The 13,305-nt window shown below is 34.0% G+C and overlaps 1 protein-coding gene across 2 annotated transcripts in view; it reads left to right on the top strand.

Moving 5' to 3' along the window:
• The window catches only part of LOC150110201 (neuroguidin), a 176,128-nt gene that overhangs the window by 58,886 nt on the left and 103,937 nt on the right, over positions 1-13,305 (top strand). For both annotated transcript variants that reach the window (XM_090392175.1, XM_090392167.1), the window contains exons 6-7: positions 2,876-3,008; positions 9,643-9,767. In XM_090392175.1, coding sequence (XP_090248301.1) covers positions 2,876-3,008; positions 9,643-9,767 — 258 coding nt within the window. The remainder of the gene's footprint in view (positions 1-2,875; positions 3,009-9,642; positions 9,768-13,305) is intronic.

Consider the following 13,305-nt stretch of genomic DNA (forward strand, 5'->3'; position numbering starts at 1 on the left):
GAAACTTATTTGTGCTTATGGTTTCACAGAAGGTTCTAAGGAAGAAGTGAAAGAATTTTTCTTGTCACCAGATATAGAAATATTTGGAGAAAAGGGTAAGGCCAATAATAAGTATCTGCTGGATTTCTGCTCAGGATATGGACTAGTCATTACAAACATCATGTTCCAACATAAAGAAGTGCACTAGTTTCACCTGGAGAGAAGACACAAGAAATAAGAAAAGGCTCATTGAATGTGTTATTGTTGATATTGATATCATCATGCTGGTTCAGGATGCAAGAGTGTACCAAGAATTGAAATTGGAAGTGACCATCACTTAGTTTTAAGTAGGATAAAATTGAATATCACATTGAAAAGAACAGTATGTAAATTTTAAAAAAGAATTAAAGTTGACCAGCTTTAACAGGTAAATTGTGGACCCAACTATACAAATATTGAAAAAGAATAAAATAGTTTGAAAAACAAGAAACAGTTCTTGGAGTCTCAGTGGCAAACTCTTAAGAAAATATTGATTCAGCTAAGGAGGAATGTGAAATTTTCTGCAAGGATAGGAATTAAAGTTGACCAGCTTTAACAGGTAAATTGTGGACCCAACTATACAAATATTGAAAAAGAATAAAATAGTTTGAAAAACAAGAAACAGTTCTTGGAGTCTCAGTGGCAAACTCTTAAGAAAATATTGATTCAGCTAAGGAGGAATGTGAAATTTTCTGCAAGGATAGGAAAATAAGAACTCCATGGTGGACACAGGAAGTTAAGGAAGCAGTCCGGAAAAGAAAAAAGCATACCAAAAGTTCCTAACAAATAAGTTGGTAGATGCTCTAAAAGAATATAGAGGAAAATGTAAGAAACCTAAGCTGTGTGTGAAAATAGCTAAACAAAAGTCATGGGAAGACTTCAGTAAGAATATGGAAGGTAAATATCAGGAAGGTGGCAAAATGTTCTGGAGGTTATAAAAAGTTTTGCACTGGCTGCCATGCATAATTCAAAAGACATAGTCAAATTAGTGTAGAGTTCATAGTTCCCATCTATTAAAAAAAAAAAAAAAAGAGGAATAAAGCTGAATGTGAGAATTACAGAGGAATTTCTCTACTACCTAGTGTGGTAGAAAAACAATCTGGATTCAAGCCAGAGGTTGTCAGGATGATCAGATTTTTACTTTATGACAAACAGTTGTGAAATGATGGGAATGTGACAAGGATTTGTACTTGAGTTTTGTAGATCTGGAAAAGGTATGTGATCAAGTGTCCAGGGAAAAGCTTTTCAAAACACTACAGTTATATAGGGATAAATGGAATATTATACAGGACAATACATAGTGTATATGTAAGTTGTAAGTCAACAGTTAGAATTGAAAGGAATACAGGAAAATGGTTTGACATATTTGATACAGGAAAACCTGATTTTGATGTAAAATCAGGTTAAAGACAAGAATGCACATTATCTCCACTCTTATTCATGATATGAATCTCTTCATGAAAGAAAGTGGCATTAAAATTGATATTAGAATTAAATATCAAACTTCATTCTTTGCTTTATGCAGATGATGTACTCCTAAACATATGTAGTGTAGGTTTCAGGATTCTCTGACTAAATTGAATTAAACAGCTGTAACAAATTTGGCATGAAAATCATCAATAAAAATGAAAACTATGAAAATAGGCAGGAACAGAATATTTCAGCCATTTAGACACAGTGAAGATGGCAAATTAAATTGGAAATAAACAACAGAATATGTAAAGCTGGTATGGTGAAGAGCCAATTGTATAAATTTATATTGAATAAGAGGAAAATGAGCCAAAATTCTAATCCAAGTATACAAAACAGTGTTCAAACCAGTTTTAAGTTATGAGTGTGAGTTGGATTAGAAATAAAGTATCAAAGATTAGAGACCACAGATATGAGAGGTCTCAGAAAAATTAGGGGCCTGAACAGATGGCATCCATGGTAAAATCATTTTAAAAATGAAGACATCAGGAAGGAACTTGACATTGTTTGCATTCAAGAATGTATGAGCATGGCTAATCTAAGTTGATATGGTTACTTAAATATAATGGGAGAGGTAAAGTTAACAAAACAAGTGCTTGACAAGAAAAAAATCCAGACAAAAACCAATGTCTAGGTGGATTGATTAAGTCAGAAGTGCCTTAGAAGAACAACATGTTAGATACGACAATATTAGCATGCTGACAAGTAATAGACTAATTTGGAAGATAATTGTTGATAGGAGAGTATTAATAATGAAAACTTAATCATATTGTGTTGTCTTAGTAGCCTGAATACCCTTTTAGGCTACATATCAGGAAATTGATGATGATATTTTCTTGGCATTCATAATTCAAATGGGTAATTATTGTTTTCTTTTTTATGTGAATCCCATCCACAGGAAGTTGTAAACATATCATACATGTAGTACAGTGGATGGATTAGGGTTAGCGATCTGGTTATTTTGCTCTACACACCAAAATATTTTACTTCTCAATGTATTTGAGGTCTCTTAATAAGCAGGGTGTTGGTCTCTCACCAGGTGATGAATCATCTGCTGCATAAATTGTATGGTGGGTTGTTATTCTGCAAAAATGAATCAGAAGCCAGTTAAAGGACTATAAATGGCCTTAATCATTTACTTTAAAAATAAATTCCATTGATCACACTGTGAAAAATTAGAAATATTTTTGCTGAGCATGAAACCGCCATTCAAATTGAAATCTGAAAATCAAATGTTTTAGAATGGTTAAATGTAAGTTATCACTGAATTATATTGTTGTTTTAGCATGTGACTAAACTTTAATATTCATTCCAAATTAAAAATGTATTTTTTGCTTTATTTTGCTATAGAGACTTATTTTAATTAATATTTATTTTTCTGTATAAGTTTAGTGATGAAGATGAGGAGGAGGAGGAGGATGCAAAGGAGGAATCAGCTAGTAATTCAGAAAATGCAAATAGGAACAAAGAAACTAAACCTAAAATATATGTACCCCCAAAGATAGCTGCAGTACATTATGGTAATTAAGTCAAAATTTATTTAAAATATAATTAGTCATATATAAACATGTAGTTTAATTATGTCATCACAAAGAATTATAAAAGTTAAAAAATGTAGAAAAGTTTTAAAAAGAATCCAAGTTGAGAAGCTTTCAGACATGAACTATAGACTGTTATACAAATATTATTCAGGAAAAATTAAAAGAGTTTGTAAAAAAAAAGAAAAAAGAGTCAAACCTTGGAGACTCACTTTCACAATCTGAAGAAAACATTGATTTGCAGACATAAGTTTCTGTGGTTTAGCAATTCTGTGGGAAGTTTTCAGTATTGAGACCATATTATGATGTAAATAAAGAGTTTAATAAAAATAATGTTTATAAAATGTTTAATACTCCTGATGATGTAAGTCTTACAACTTACGCAACTTGTCAGATTTTAATTGCTTATTTTTATTAAGCTCTTTATTTACATCATAATGTGGTCTCAATACAGAAAACTTTCCACTAAACATTGATTTATTTAACTAGAGAGGCATGGAGTGGCATTTGCAGGGATAGAAAATTCAGAACTCCAGGCAGTTAAAGTAGTCATGGAAAAGAAAAATGCATCTAAAGTTCCTAGCAATACATAAAGAAAGGCTTAGGTGTTGTTCATTATCCATAATCATTGATGATAAGATAATAATTAGTGAGAAATCAGATAATTTTACAAGTTTATGGTAAAGATTTGTCCCATTTTTTAAAAATACGTTGAATGTGGACTAATTTCTAAGCTTCAGGATAGAATAAGGGAAAACAAGAAGGCAACATAAAACAGGAGTTGGTTCAGGACTAGGATATTTTTTTTTTTTGGTATGTGCTCTGGACAAAATTCTTCTGATTTCTTTCTGATGGAAGAAGGCTAAACTATTGAACCACATTCCTTAAAAGGTGTGGCAACAATAACATAATCTCAAAGTTTTTATATTTCAAAGAATGTTTCCATTCTAGAAGAGCTAAACAGATCTATCAAGAAGTGTTATTTGTCCTGTTACATGATAAGATACAATCAACAAGGTATGCTCTCTTGACTCTTCATGTCTTCAGTTACACTGTTTTTTAGCAAACTTCATAGATGCTGACTTGTGGTCTTTTTTTTTTTAGACAATATGATCAGCTTGTCTTTATGAAAGACAACATAGAAGATTTCTCTATTGAGATCAGTGTCTCCATAGATATAATACAGAGAATCATAATATACATAATACACAGTTGATGATTTTTAAGTGACCTAGTAACAGAAACCAAACCATCAGCTGATTCTGGCAAAATGTGATGTTAGTGATGACGAGAGGAGAGAGAGAGAGAGCACTTTCTAAAATATATTTTATATTTCATATATTTTAATATAACTAATGTGAAAAAACACAAGCAATAATAATACCATTTATTTAAAGCCACATATTTCAGCCTGAACCATCATCAATGGTGACAATAGTTAATTGCAAAGTAGAATGCGAACGATGGATTGATTTGAAAAAAAGAGCCATGTGATGTGATGCATAAAACAATGCAATGGTATAATTGAAGGAATATTGCAATATTAATTATTCATTATCTATTTTAAAAAAATTATTGATGTGTGATTAGAATAAGATTTTTCCATATCTGATAGAAGCAGTTGTTCTGATTAAAGTTCAGACGGTGAAATAAGCACTTTCTTTAAACAAACGTTCAAATTTATACCAAAATTGATGAAGTAAGTGTATTTCAGACCATACAATATTGTAATTTGTATCTATTCCATGCTGTGCCAAGCCAGATTTTTCAGATTTCTTGTATAAAATTGGTGTTCTTGTATTCTCTTTTCTACAGAGTCCAGTTTGTCCAAAGTAAGAACAATGACAGTCACAAAGAACTTTTTGATAGACACCAGGGAAAGCTAGAGGAGGCCATTTATCTTTGGAAGATAGAAACCATGCTGAGAGTTTGTTAATAGGAAGAAAGGTAGCCACTAAAAGTAGCCTCTGTTTCTTAAGAATTAGAAATCTGTAAGTGGGTTCCTGAGATGCCAAAAATATATGGGACTGGAACTCAATGCACTTGTTTCCTTGTTATTTGAGCTAAGATTATAGGAATTAAAAAGCTGTTGCATGGTTTTTTCTGAGAAACCATTGAGTTTCATATATCATTTGATGTTTAAGAGTTTCTGCTGTAAGGTGTAGAACAAATAGTAGGAGCACCTTCACAAAGATTTTGTAATTCCAATCTTCTGTGATGGATGGTGTGCTGATTGCTGTTCAGTGTAGCATCTGGTGAAAATAGGTTTTCAATAAACAGAAGTAATTAATTCACCTGATAGTAAATGGAATAAAAGGATTAGAATATCTAAAAAGCACAATTTGTTGTCTTTTTTTTTAATTTCCATAGTAAATTTAATTAAGTGGATTATTAAATGTAAATTTAATCCACTTTTATTAAGTGAAAAAGTAGGTAATGTCTCTTCATTATGCTGCCAGATAGCAAAAACGTCATCTATATAACGAACCCAAAATTAAGGCTAAGGACAAATGGATGTGGGCGTAAGGATGTCTTCTAAATAAATGTTAGCAAGTGCAGGGGAGAGTGGATTTCTCATTACAGTTCTTTTGACTTGTCTGTAAAACTTATTTTGACAAATAAAATATCTGGAGGGCATAACAAAGTCGAATAATTTCACTATGTCCTGTGAAATGCTTCTACAAGTAGATGTAGTATGTCCTCAAGAGGAACATTTGCGAAGAAAAATTTTATATCAAAGCTAACTATTATATCAATGGGCTGTAGGGCAACATTTTTCACTTTATCTAGAAAATTGGAAGAATTTTTTTATGAATGAACGGGAGTTATCATGAGCTTTCAATAGGTGGACTAAAAATTGGCTGTTTGGTAAGTAGATGAATCAGTGCAGTCGACAATTGGACGAAGAAGAATGTCTATCTTAGATAAACTATCAGCAGATTCTGATGAAATTTAGTAGTAGGTGATAAGAAAAGGAAGGGTGCTGACTAAGAATTCAATATGATAAAAGGTTCAAGACACAAATCATTTCTCTCTAACCATTCACCATCAATGATATCAATGCATAAAACTGTTTGGTGGATTTTGGTGAAATTTGTTTATGAGAAAATTTTGTTATAAATTTGTTCATCATCATCATCATCAAATTCCTGCCATGTACCCTCAAGGGGTGTACAGGATATGACAGTACTACATGAAAAAATTACATCATTACTAACTTCCTATCTACAATTTTCCTCCAAATCAGTCTGTTACTTGTCAAGACTCCAACATTATCAGATCTTATATTTCTATTGTCTAAGGCACTTTGAACCGTATCAATCCACCTATATCTTGGTCTTCCTCTGGGTCGTTTTCCTGCCAACCTGGCAGAGAACACTTGTTTTGCTAATCTTTCCTCTCCCATTCTATTTAAGTGACCATACCATCTGAGATTAGCTCTGCTAACGCATTATTGGATGCTGACAATGTCAAGTTCTTTCCTAATATCCTCATTTTTAATATGATATTGCCATTGATGCCATCTGTTCACCCCTCTAATCTTTCTCAGGACTCTCATATCTGCGGTCTCTATTCTTTGGTCAAGTGTTTTACCTCTGACCCAGCTCTCAGATCCATAAGTTAAAATTGGTTTGAACACAGTCTTGTATACAGCTAATTTAGTGTTCCGACTAATTTCTTTCTTATTCCATATGAATTTATTCAATTGACTTCCCACGATACCAGCTTTGCTGATTCTGTTGTCTATTTCTATATTTAGTTTACCATCTTCAGTAAAAATTGTGCCTAAGTAGCTGAAATGTTTTACTTGTTCCACAGGTTCTCCATTCACAACACAGTTGACATTTTCAATGATTTTGCCTATTTTCATTGTCTTTGTCTTTTTATTGCTGACCTTCATACCATATCTATTACAACAGCTATTCAATTTAGTCAGAGAATCTTGCAGACTTGTAGCGGATTTATTTAGAAGTATAACATCACCGCATAAAGCAAAGAGCTGACATTAACATCTCCAATTTTGATATCAGGTTTAATACCACATTCCTTCATAATGTGATCCATATAGATAATGAATAACAGAGGGGATAATGTACATCCTTGTCTCACACCAGATTTAACATTAAACCATCTTCCTGTACTTCCTTCAATTCTAACTGCTGACTCACAACTCAAATAAAGACTAAGTATTGCTTGATATAATGCCCCATTGACACCATATAACTGCAGCGTATTGAATAGCTTCTCTCTTGGCACCTTGTCATATGCCTTTTCAAAATCGACAAAACTTAAATACAGATCTTTGTTATATTCCCATGCTTTCTCGACTATTTGTCATAAAGTGAAGATCTGATCCTGACAGCCTCTATTTGGCCTGAATCCCGCTTGTTCTTCACCAAGATTTTCTTCCACAATTCTTCTCAACCGTTTCTCAAGTATACTTGCATAGATCTTGCCAGGAACACTCAGTAGGGAAATACCTCTGTAATTCTCACATGCAGTTTTATTTCCCTTTTTATATATGGGTACTATGAGAGCTCTACTCCAATCATCGGGAATTCGTCCCTCTGTCCAGGCTTTCTGAACTATGCAGTGCAGCCACTGTAAGACTCTTATACCACCATACTTTAGCATTTCTGGTCGAATATCATCTACTCCTGCTGCCTTTCCACATTTCAAGCCTTTGATGGCTTTTTCTACTTCAAGTATGGATATGTATTCCTGACTGCATGCCTGGTCGGTGTTTTTTATCACTGTGCTGTCATCACTGCTTGTTTCATTTAGCAGTTTTTCCAAGTAATTACTCCATACTTCAAGGATATCTTTTTCTCCTGTTTTCATGTCACCTTTATCATCTCTAACTCCTTTTACAGCACTCTTTCCTCCATTCCTAAGCTTCTTCAACAACCTCCAGAATATTTTGCCACCTTCTTGATATTTATTTTCTATATTCTTGCCAAAGTCCTCCCATGACTTTTGTTTAGCTAGTTTTACACACTGTTTAGCTTTCTTACATTTGTCTCTGTATTCTGTAAGAGTAAAAGCTGACTTATTTGCCAGGAACTTTTGATATGCTTTCTTCTTTTCCTTCACTGCCTCTTTAACTTCCTGTGTCCACCAGGGAGTTCTGATTTTTTTATCTTTGCACACAACCTCACCACATGCCTCTCTGGCAGAATCAATCAATGTTTCCTTCAGAGTTTGCCACTGAATCTCCAAGGTTTGATTCCTGTTCTCAAACTCTTTCATTTTCTTTTCAATAATATTTCTGTATTTTAGTCTACAGTTTACATCTGAGAGCTGCTCAACTTTTATTCGCTTTAAAACTTTCTTACATGTTATTCTTTTCAATATGAAATTCAATTTTTATCCTGCTCAAGACTAAATAGTGATCACTTCCAATTTCAAATCCCCTGTACACTCTGGTGTCCTGCACCAGGGAGAAAACATCACTATCAACAATAACATAGTCAATGAGACTTTTCTTATTCCTAGCCTCTTCTCTCCATGTGAATTTGTGCACATTTTTATGTTGGAACATGGTGTTAGTAATAACCAGTCCATGTCCTGAGCAGAAATCCAACAGATATTTGCCATTATTATTAGCTTTGCTCTTTTCTCCAAATTTTCCCAAAATATTTTTGTATGTCTCACAATCATTTCCTACTCTACTATTTAGATCCCCAACAAGGACCAACTTTTCCTTTTTCATTGTGTCAGTTGCTTTTTCTAAAGCCTCAAAAAATTCCTCCACTTCTACCTTAGTAGAACCTTCTGTGGGACCATAGGCACAAATAAGTCTCATTGTCCAGTTCCCCATTCTCATATTTGCCCACATTACTCTACTTGAGACTGACTGCCATTCAAGAAGATTAGCCTCGTATTTTGTGTTGAATACTATGGCTACCCCTTCTTTTCCTTGATTGTTATTGCCTGAATATAAAATTTTGTATTTATTGCTCAGAAAGATCTCACCAGTTTTGGTCTTTTTTGTTTCAGTCACCCCTATTATGTCGATCTGGTACTTATCTAATTCCTCAGCTAGCTCCATTTCTTTGCCATTCAGGCTTCTTACATTGATAGTACCGATCTTTAACTCTGGTGATGTTGAGTTGGGGTTTGTTTTCAGATTTGTTCCAGTAGCTGACTTTTCGCTGTTCGCCCTGGTTCCCTGGCGAAAACAACGGGGGCCTTGTTTAACCGGGCGACGCCCCAGCCGGCATGAAATTTTGTCATGTTGTACCATCATTTTTTATTTTGGTTTAACCAATAAGAATACAATTTGGTCGGCTAAATCCCAAATTGCCAGCCCATCCTCGTTCGTTCAGTATCAAAGTAGATACCCAACAGGGTGCACCACGAGAAGGTGAGGATTGGACATTAGGTCAGAAGTCCTGGTCGGTTCTCCGCATTCCTTTAAAGGCTATGTGGAGGTCTCCTCTCAGTTATACAGCTTTGACCCTTAAGCACCCCTTAAATTTGTTATAAATTTGTTATAGATCTTATTTCTGGTACTTCAGAAATTGAGGTGCCTTGGCCTCACATTCTGTTTGAGATTTTCATGTCTCTTGTAAATTATCTGATGTCCATTTTTTTTTTAATTCATTAAAATTAGATGGTGATGAAACACATCAGGAAAGGCAACAGAGGTTACTTGAACGTGCTAAGAAACGGGCTCTTAGCAGTAGCATTATGCAAGAACTAAGAAAGCAGTATGATGATGGTCCAGAAGAGATTCAAGTATGTATAATTTTAATCCATATAATATCTCTGTTATTTAAGAATACAAAGAATAAATAAAAAAGTGAAAATAATATAATTGAGGTGAATGATTAAATGTGCTTCAATTTGAATTTCTTATAACTATGCATTGTGTTTTAAATTGCTTAAGTTTTTTTTTTTCATAGGGAAATTATTTATATCAGTTTTTTGGGATGTGACTGTTAGAAATGTAATACTTAATTTAAATGACAGAATTAAATACAGACAGTCCCTGACTTACATGAGGGTTATGGTCTGTAAACCTTTACACAACTTGGATTTTACTTAAGCCAGATTTAATCCTCCTCACCAGTTAATTACTACCTTCTGCTTTTATGTTTTACAGCACGTGTATGCAGTAGTGTATTAACATGTTTTAAAGGTTACTTTTATTAGTTGCATTCACAGGATGCACACACACACAAATTAGATTTCAGTATCTATACACAGTAACATACTAAAGTATAAATAGCATGAGAAAACAGAAGAAAAAAAGTTTAATTTGGCTTTCAACATTCTGTATGAAATTATCAAGAGATGCCTGAATAGCAGCTTCTTTCTTTCTTCTCTTCTTAAAGCTCTCAATAACAGGCTAAAAGTGTCATCTAATTTCTTTTTGAACTTTTGTATTAGGATCCATCCTCCAATTGCTTTATCCACCTATTCGCATTAAACATGTCTTTACCAATGTTAGCTGGAAATTTTTGTCATGAAAAAGCATTAGGTTATGGATTGTATGTTACAGAAGCATCTCATTCAAGAGCGGTGTGTGTATGCACATAGCAAAAGGAACTTATGGTAAAGACATTTTTCATGCTTGTTGTGACACAAAAATCAACTTTGAAAACTTCTAAATGTGCAGCACATTATGTAGCTGATATAGAATTCTTTAAAAGATAATTATCAGATAAGTATGAAATAATTTTTTTCATTATTATTTTCATCTCTAGATCAATTTTGATGTGTTTATGCATGAATTTACTTTTTCGACTTCTATTCTTTTTTATGTTTTACATAAAAAATACTTCTATTTTTTTTTTTCCAGTCATGATTGTAATCTACATCAGTACACAAAAACACTGAAATTTATGAAAGTGTATGAATACAAATGCACAGCATGTTCAATAGTAAGGAAGGTACACACATGCACCACATAGATTGTGTCTGTCTTGTGGACAACTACCATTGGACAGAATGTGAGTAGCAGACATGTAAGTTATAACTTGAATTTTTTTCATGCCCATTTCAGGGTAATGCGTGCTAAGTTTGAATTTACATAAGTCATGGACTGCCTGTATTTGCAGTGTTTCACTTCAAGCATAATCTAGGCATTTATAAGATATGCTTGGTGAAGATGCCTAAAGGAAAAGACTTAAGTGCTTAGATAAAGACATAAACTAATGAATGTCAGCTATGCAAATGTTTAGTTTTGTAAATTAAGTATTACAGTATCATTTCTGCCAGTTTGTGTGTGTGTGTGTGTGTGTGTGTGTGTGTGTGTGTGTGTGTGTGTGTGTGTGTGTGTGTGTGTGTGTGTGTGTGTGTGTGAGATTATGATTCAGAAACAAGTAAAGTTAAAACTGAACTGTAAAGTCAAGCAAATGAATTAATAACAAAGAATTATTATGATTCAGAAACAAGTGAAGTTAAAATGAACTGTAAAGTCAAGCAAATGAAGAAGAATACAAATTTTCCTGAGACATTCATTTTGTTGTAAGACAATTAGAAAAAAATTGATTTCACTATAAAAGAGAATTTGTGATTATATTTCCTAATCCGAGATTGTCTGAAATAAGACAGTATTTATGCCTAGGTGACAGTGTGGAAGAAGGTACATATGTCATATGAAGGTCACTTTTATGGATACTGCTGGATTAAGGGTCTATGTACTTCCACATATGTCCTTTCCTCACAGAAGTCTTCATATGACTAGCCACAACCCAGGTGATCACTCACCCACTGGAAGAAGTGTTAAACCCCACTCACAATTACATGAGCTGATGAAATTATCAGATCTGAACCGCTTGATTCTTGCGTATCCTCCTTTAGATGCTGCCTAAGATAGTTGTCTCTCAAGAACTCGAGAAATTCATTTATCTTATTCACAAATGCTCTCTTCATTCCAATATAGGCTAGAATAAAGAGATCACTAACCCAAGTTGCTTATACATTTCTTCATCATCTTCCACATTGGCTGGCTTATAGCAACATCCAACTATATATCTCTTCTTGTCAATCTCCACCTTACACCACATTGCTGCTATTTCCCTCTTTCATATCTACCTTATGTGAACATAATTCCCTTTCTATCATCAGCAGCTCTCCCCTTCCTGTCCTTTCCGTACTTGTGAAAAACGCTGTACCCTTCTGTTTCTATTCCTGTCAGGATATCATCTTCATTTTGCCTTTGAAACCTAAAACATTTTGTTAATAATATAAGTTTCAAATGCAAATGGTTTGCTACTTGGCTATAAAAGAATAAATTAGTATTTATTGTTCTTTCTTTTCAATAATATGTTTTAATCAGTTTTAATTTGTGGAAGCATTATATTGTGAAGTTCTTACATTGTTATGCAATATTTGAAATATTACTGAATGTTTTAAAACAACTCTGTAGTATATCTGATTGTGATAAAGATGTGAATAAGTATCTCTCATATACAGGAAGTAGGATTTTATTCTTGTAAACTCTCCCCCCCCCCAAAAAATTAAAATTAACAAATTAGAGAATAAACAACACATGCACACACACACATGCACTGGCAGACAATGGAGGTAGTATAATCAATCTGTCATTAACAAAATCAGGTTTGTAAGAAGGTGGCTTCTCTATAACCAGCCATTGGACCTAACATGTAAAGGAAATGGGGTAGTTATACACTGTGTCGAGAGAAGTCAACGCCCCCCCCCCCATGGGCAAGATATGATGTCATGCCATATAATGAGTTGTGTTTGTAGCTGGTATAATTTTGAGGTAATATAATGCTCCCAAATCTGTGTCTGAGTGAAATTGCTGTGAGAGGGGGAGATGACAGAGTTTGAAAGCAGCTTTGTGATAGGATGCCATGTTACAGGCCTATCTGTTCAGCAAATTGTTGACAAATTTGGCCTTCCCAATCATTGATACCATACTGAGATGGAAACGCAGGAAGTCAATTACAAGTGCTACAGTGAATGACCCCCCCCACACACACACTCACCGAATATTATTGTAGGGTGCTACGAAGGATAATATGTAAAAATTGTCCTTCTTTGGCCAACACATTGAATGCAGAGTACCAGGTTTGTAGCATCGACTGTAACAAAAATCTGCAAAAAACATTCAGAACCAAGGCTCACAACATGGGTTTAGATGGTAGGACTGCAATATGCAAGTCCCACATTTCCCGAACCAACATACAGCACTGTCTTCAGTAGGCAAGAGCATGTACAGTGGGATGTGAAAGCTTGGAAAACTGTGTTATGTAGTGACAAATCACGCTCTGCCATCCACCAAGCAGAATGTATAATCCCTACT

The sequence above is a fragment of the Typopeltis vanoorti genome, chromosome 1 (genome assembly GCF_054136105.1).
Source record: "Typopeltis vanoorti isolate ZY-2024b chromosome 1, IOZ_Tvanoo_1.0, whole genome shotgun sequence".
NCBI classification, from domain to species: Eukaryota; Metazoa; Arthropoda; class Arachnida; order Uropygi; family Thelyphonidae; genus Typopeltis; species Typopeltis vanoorti.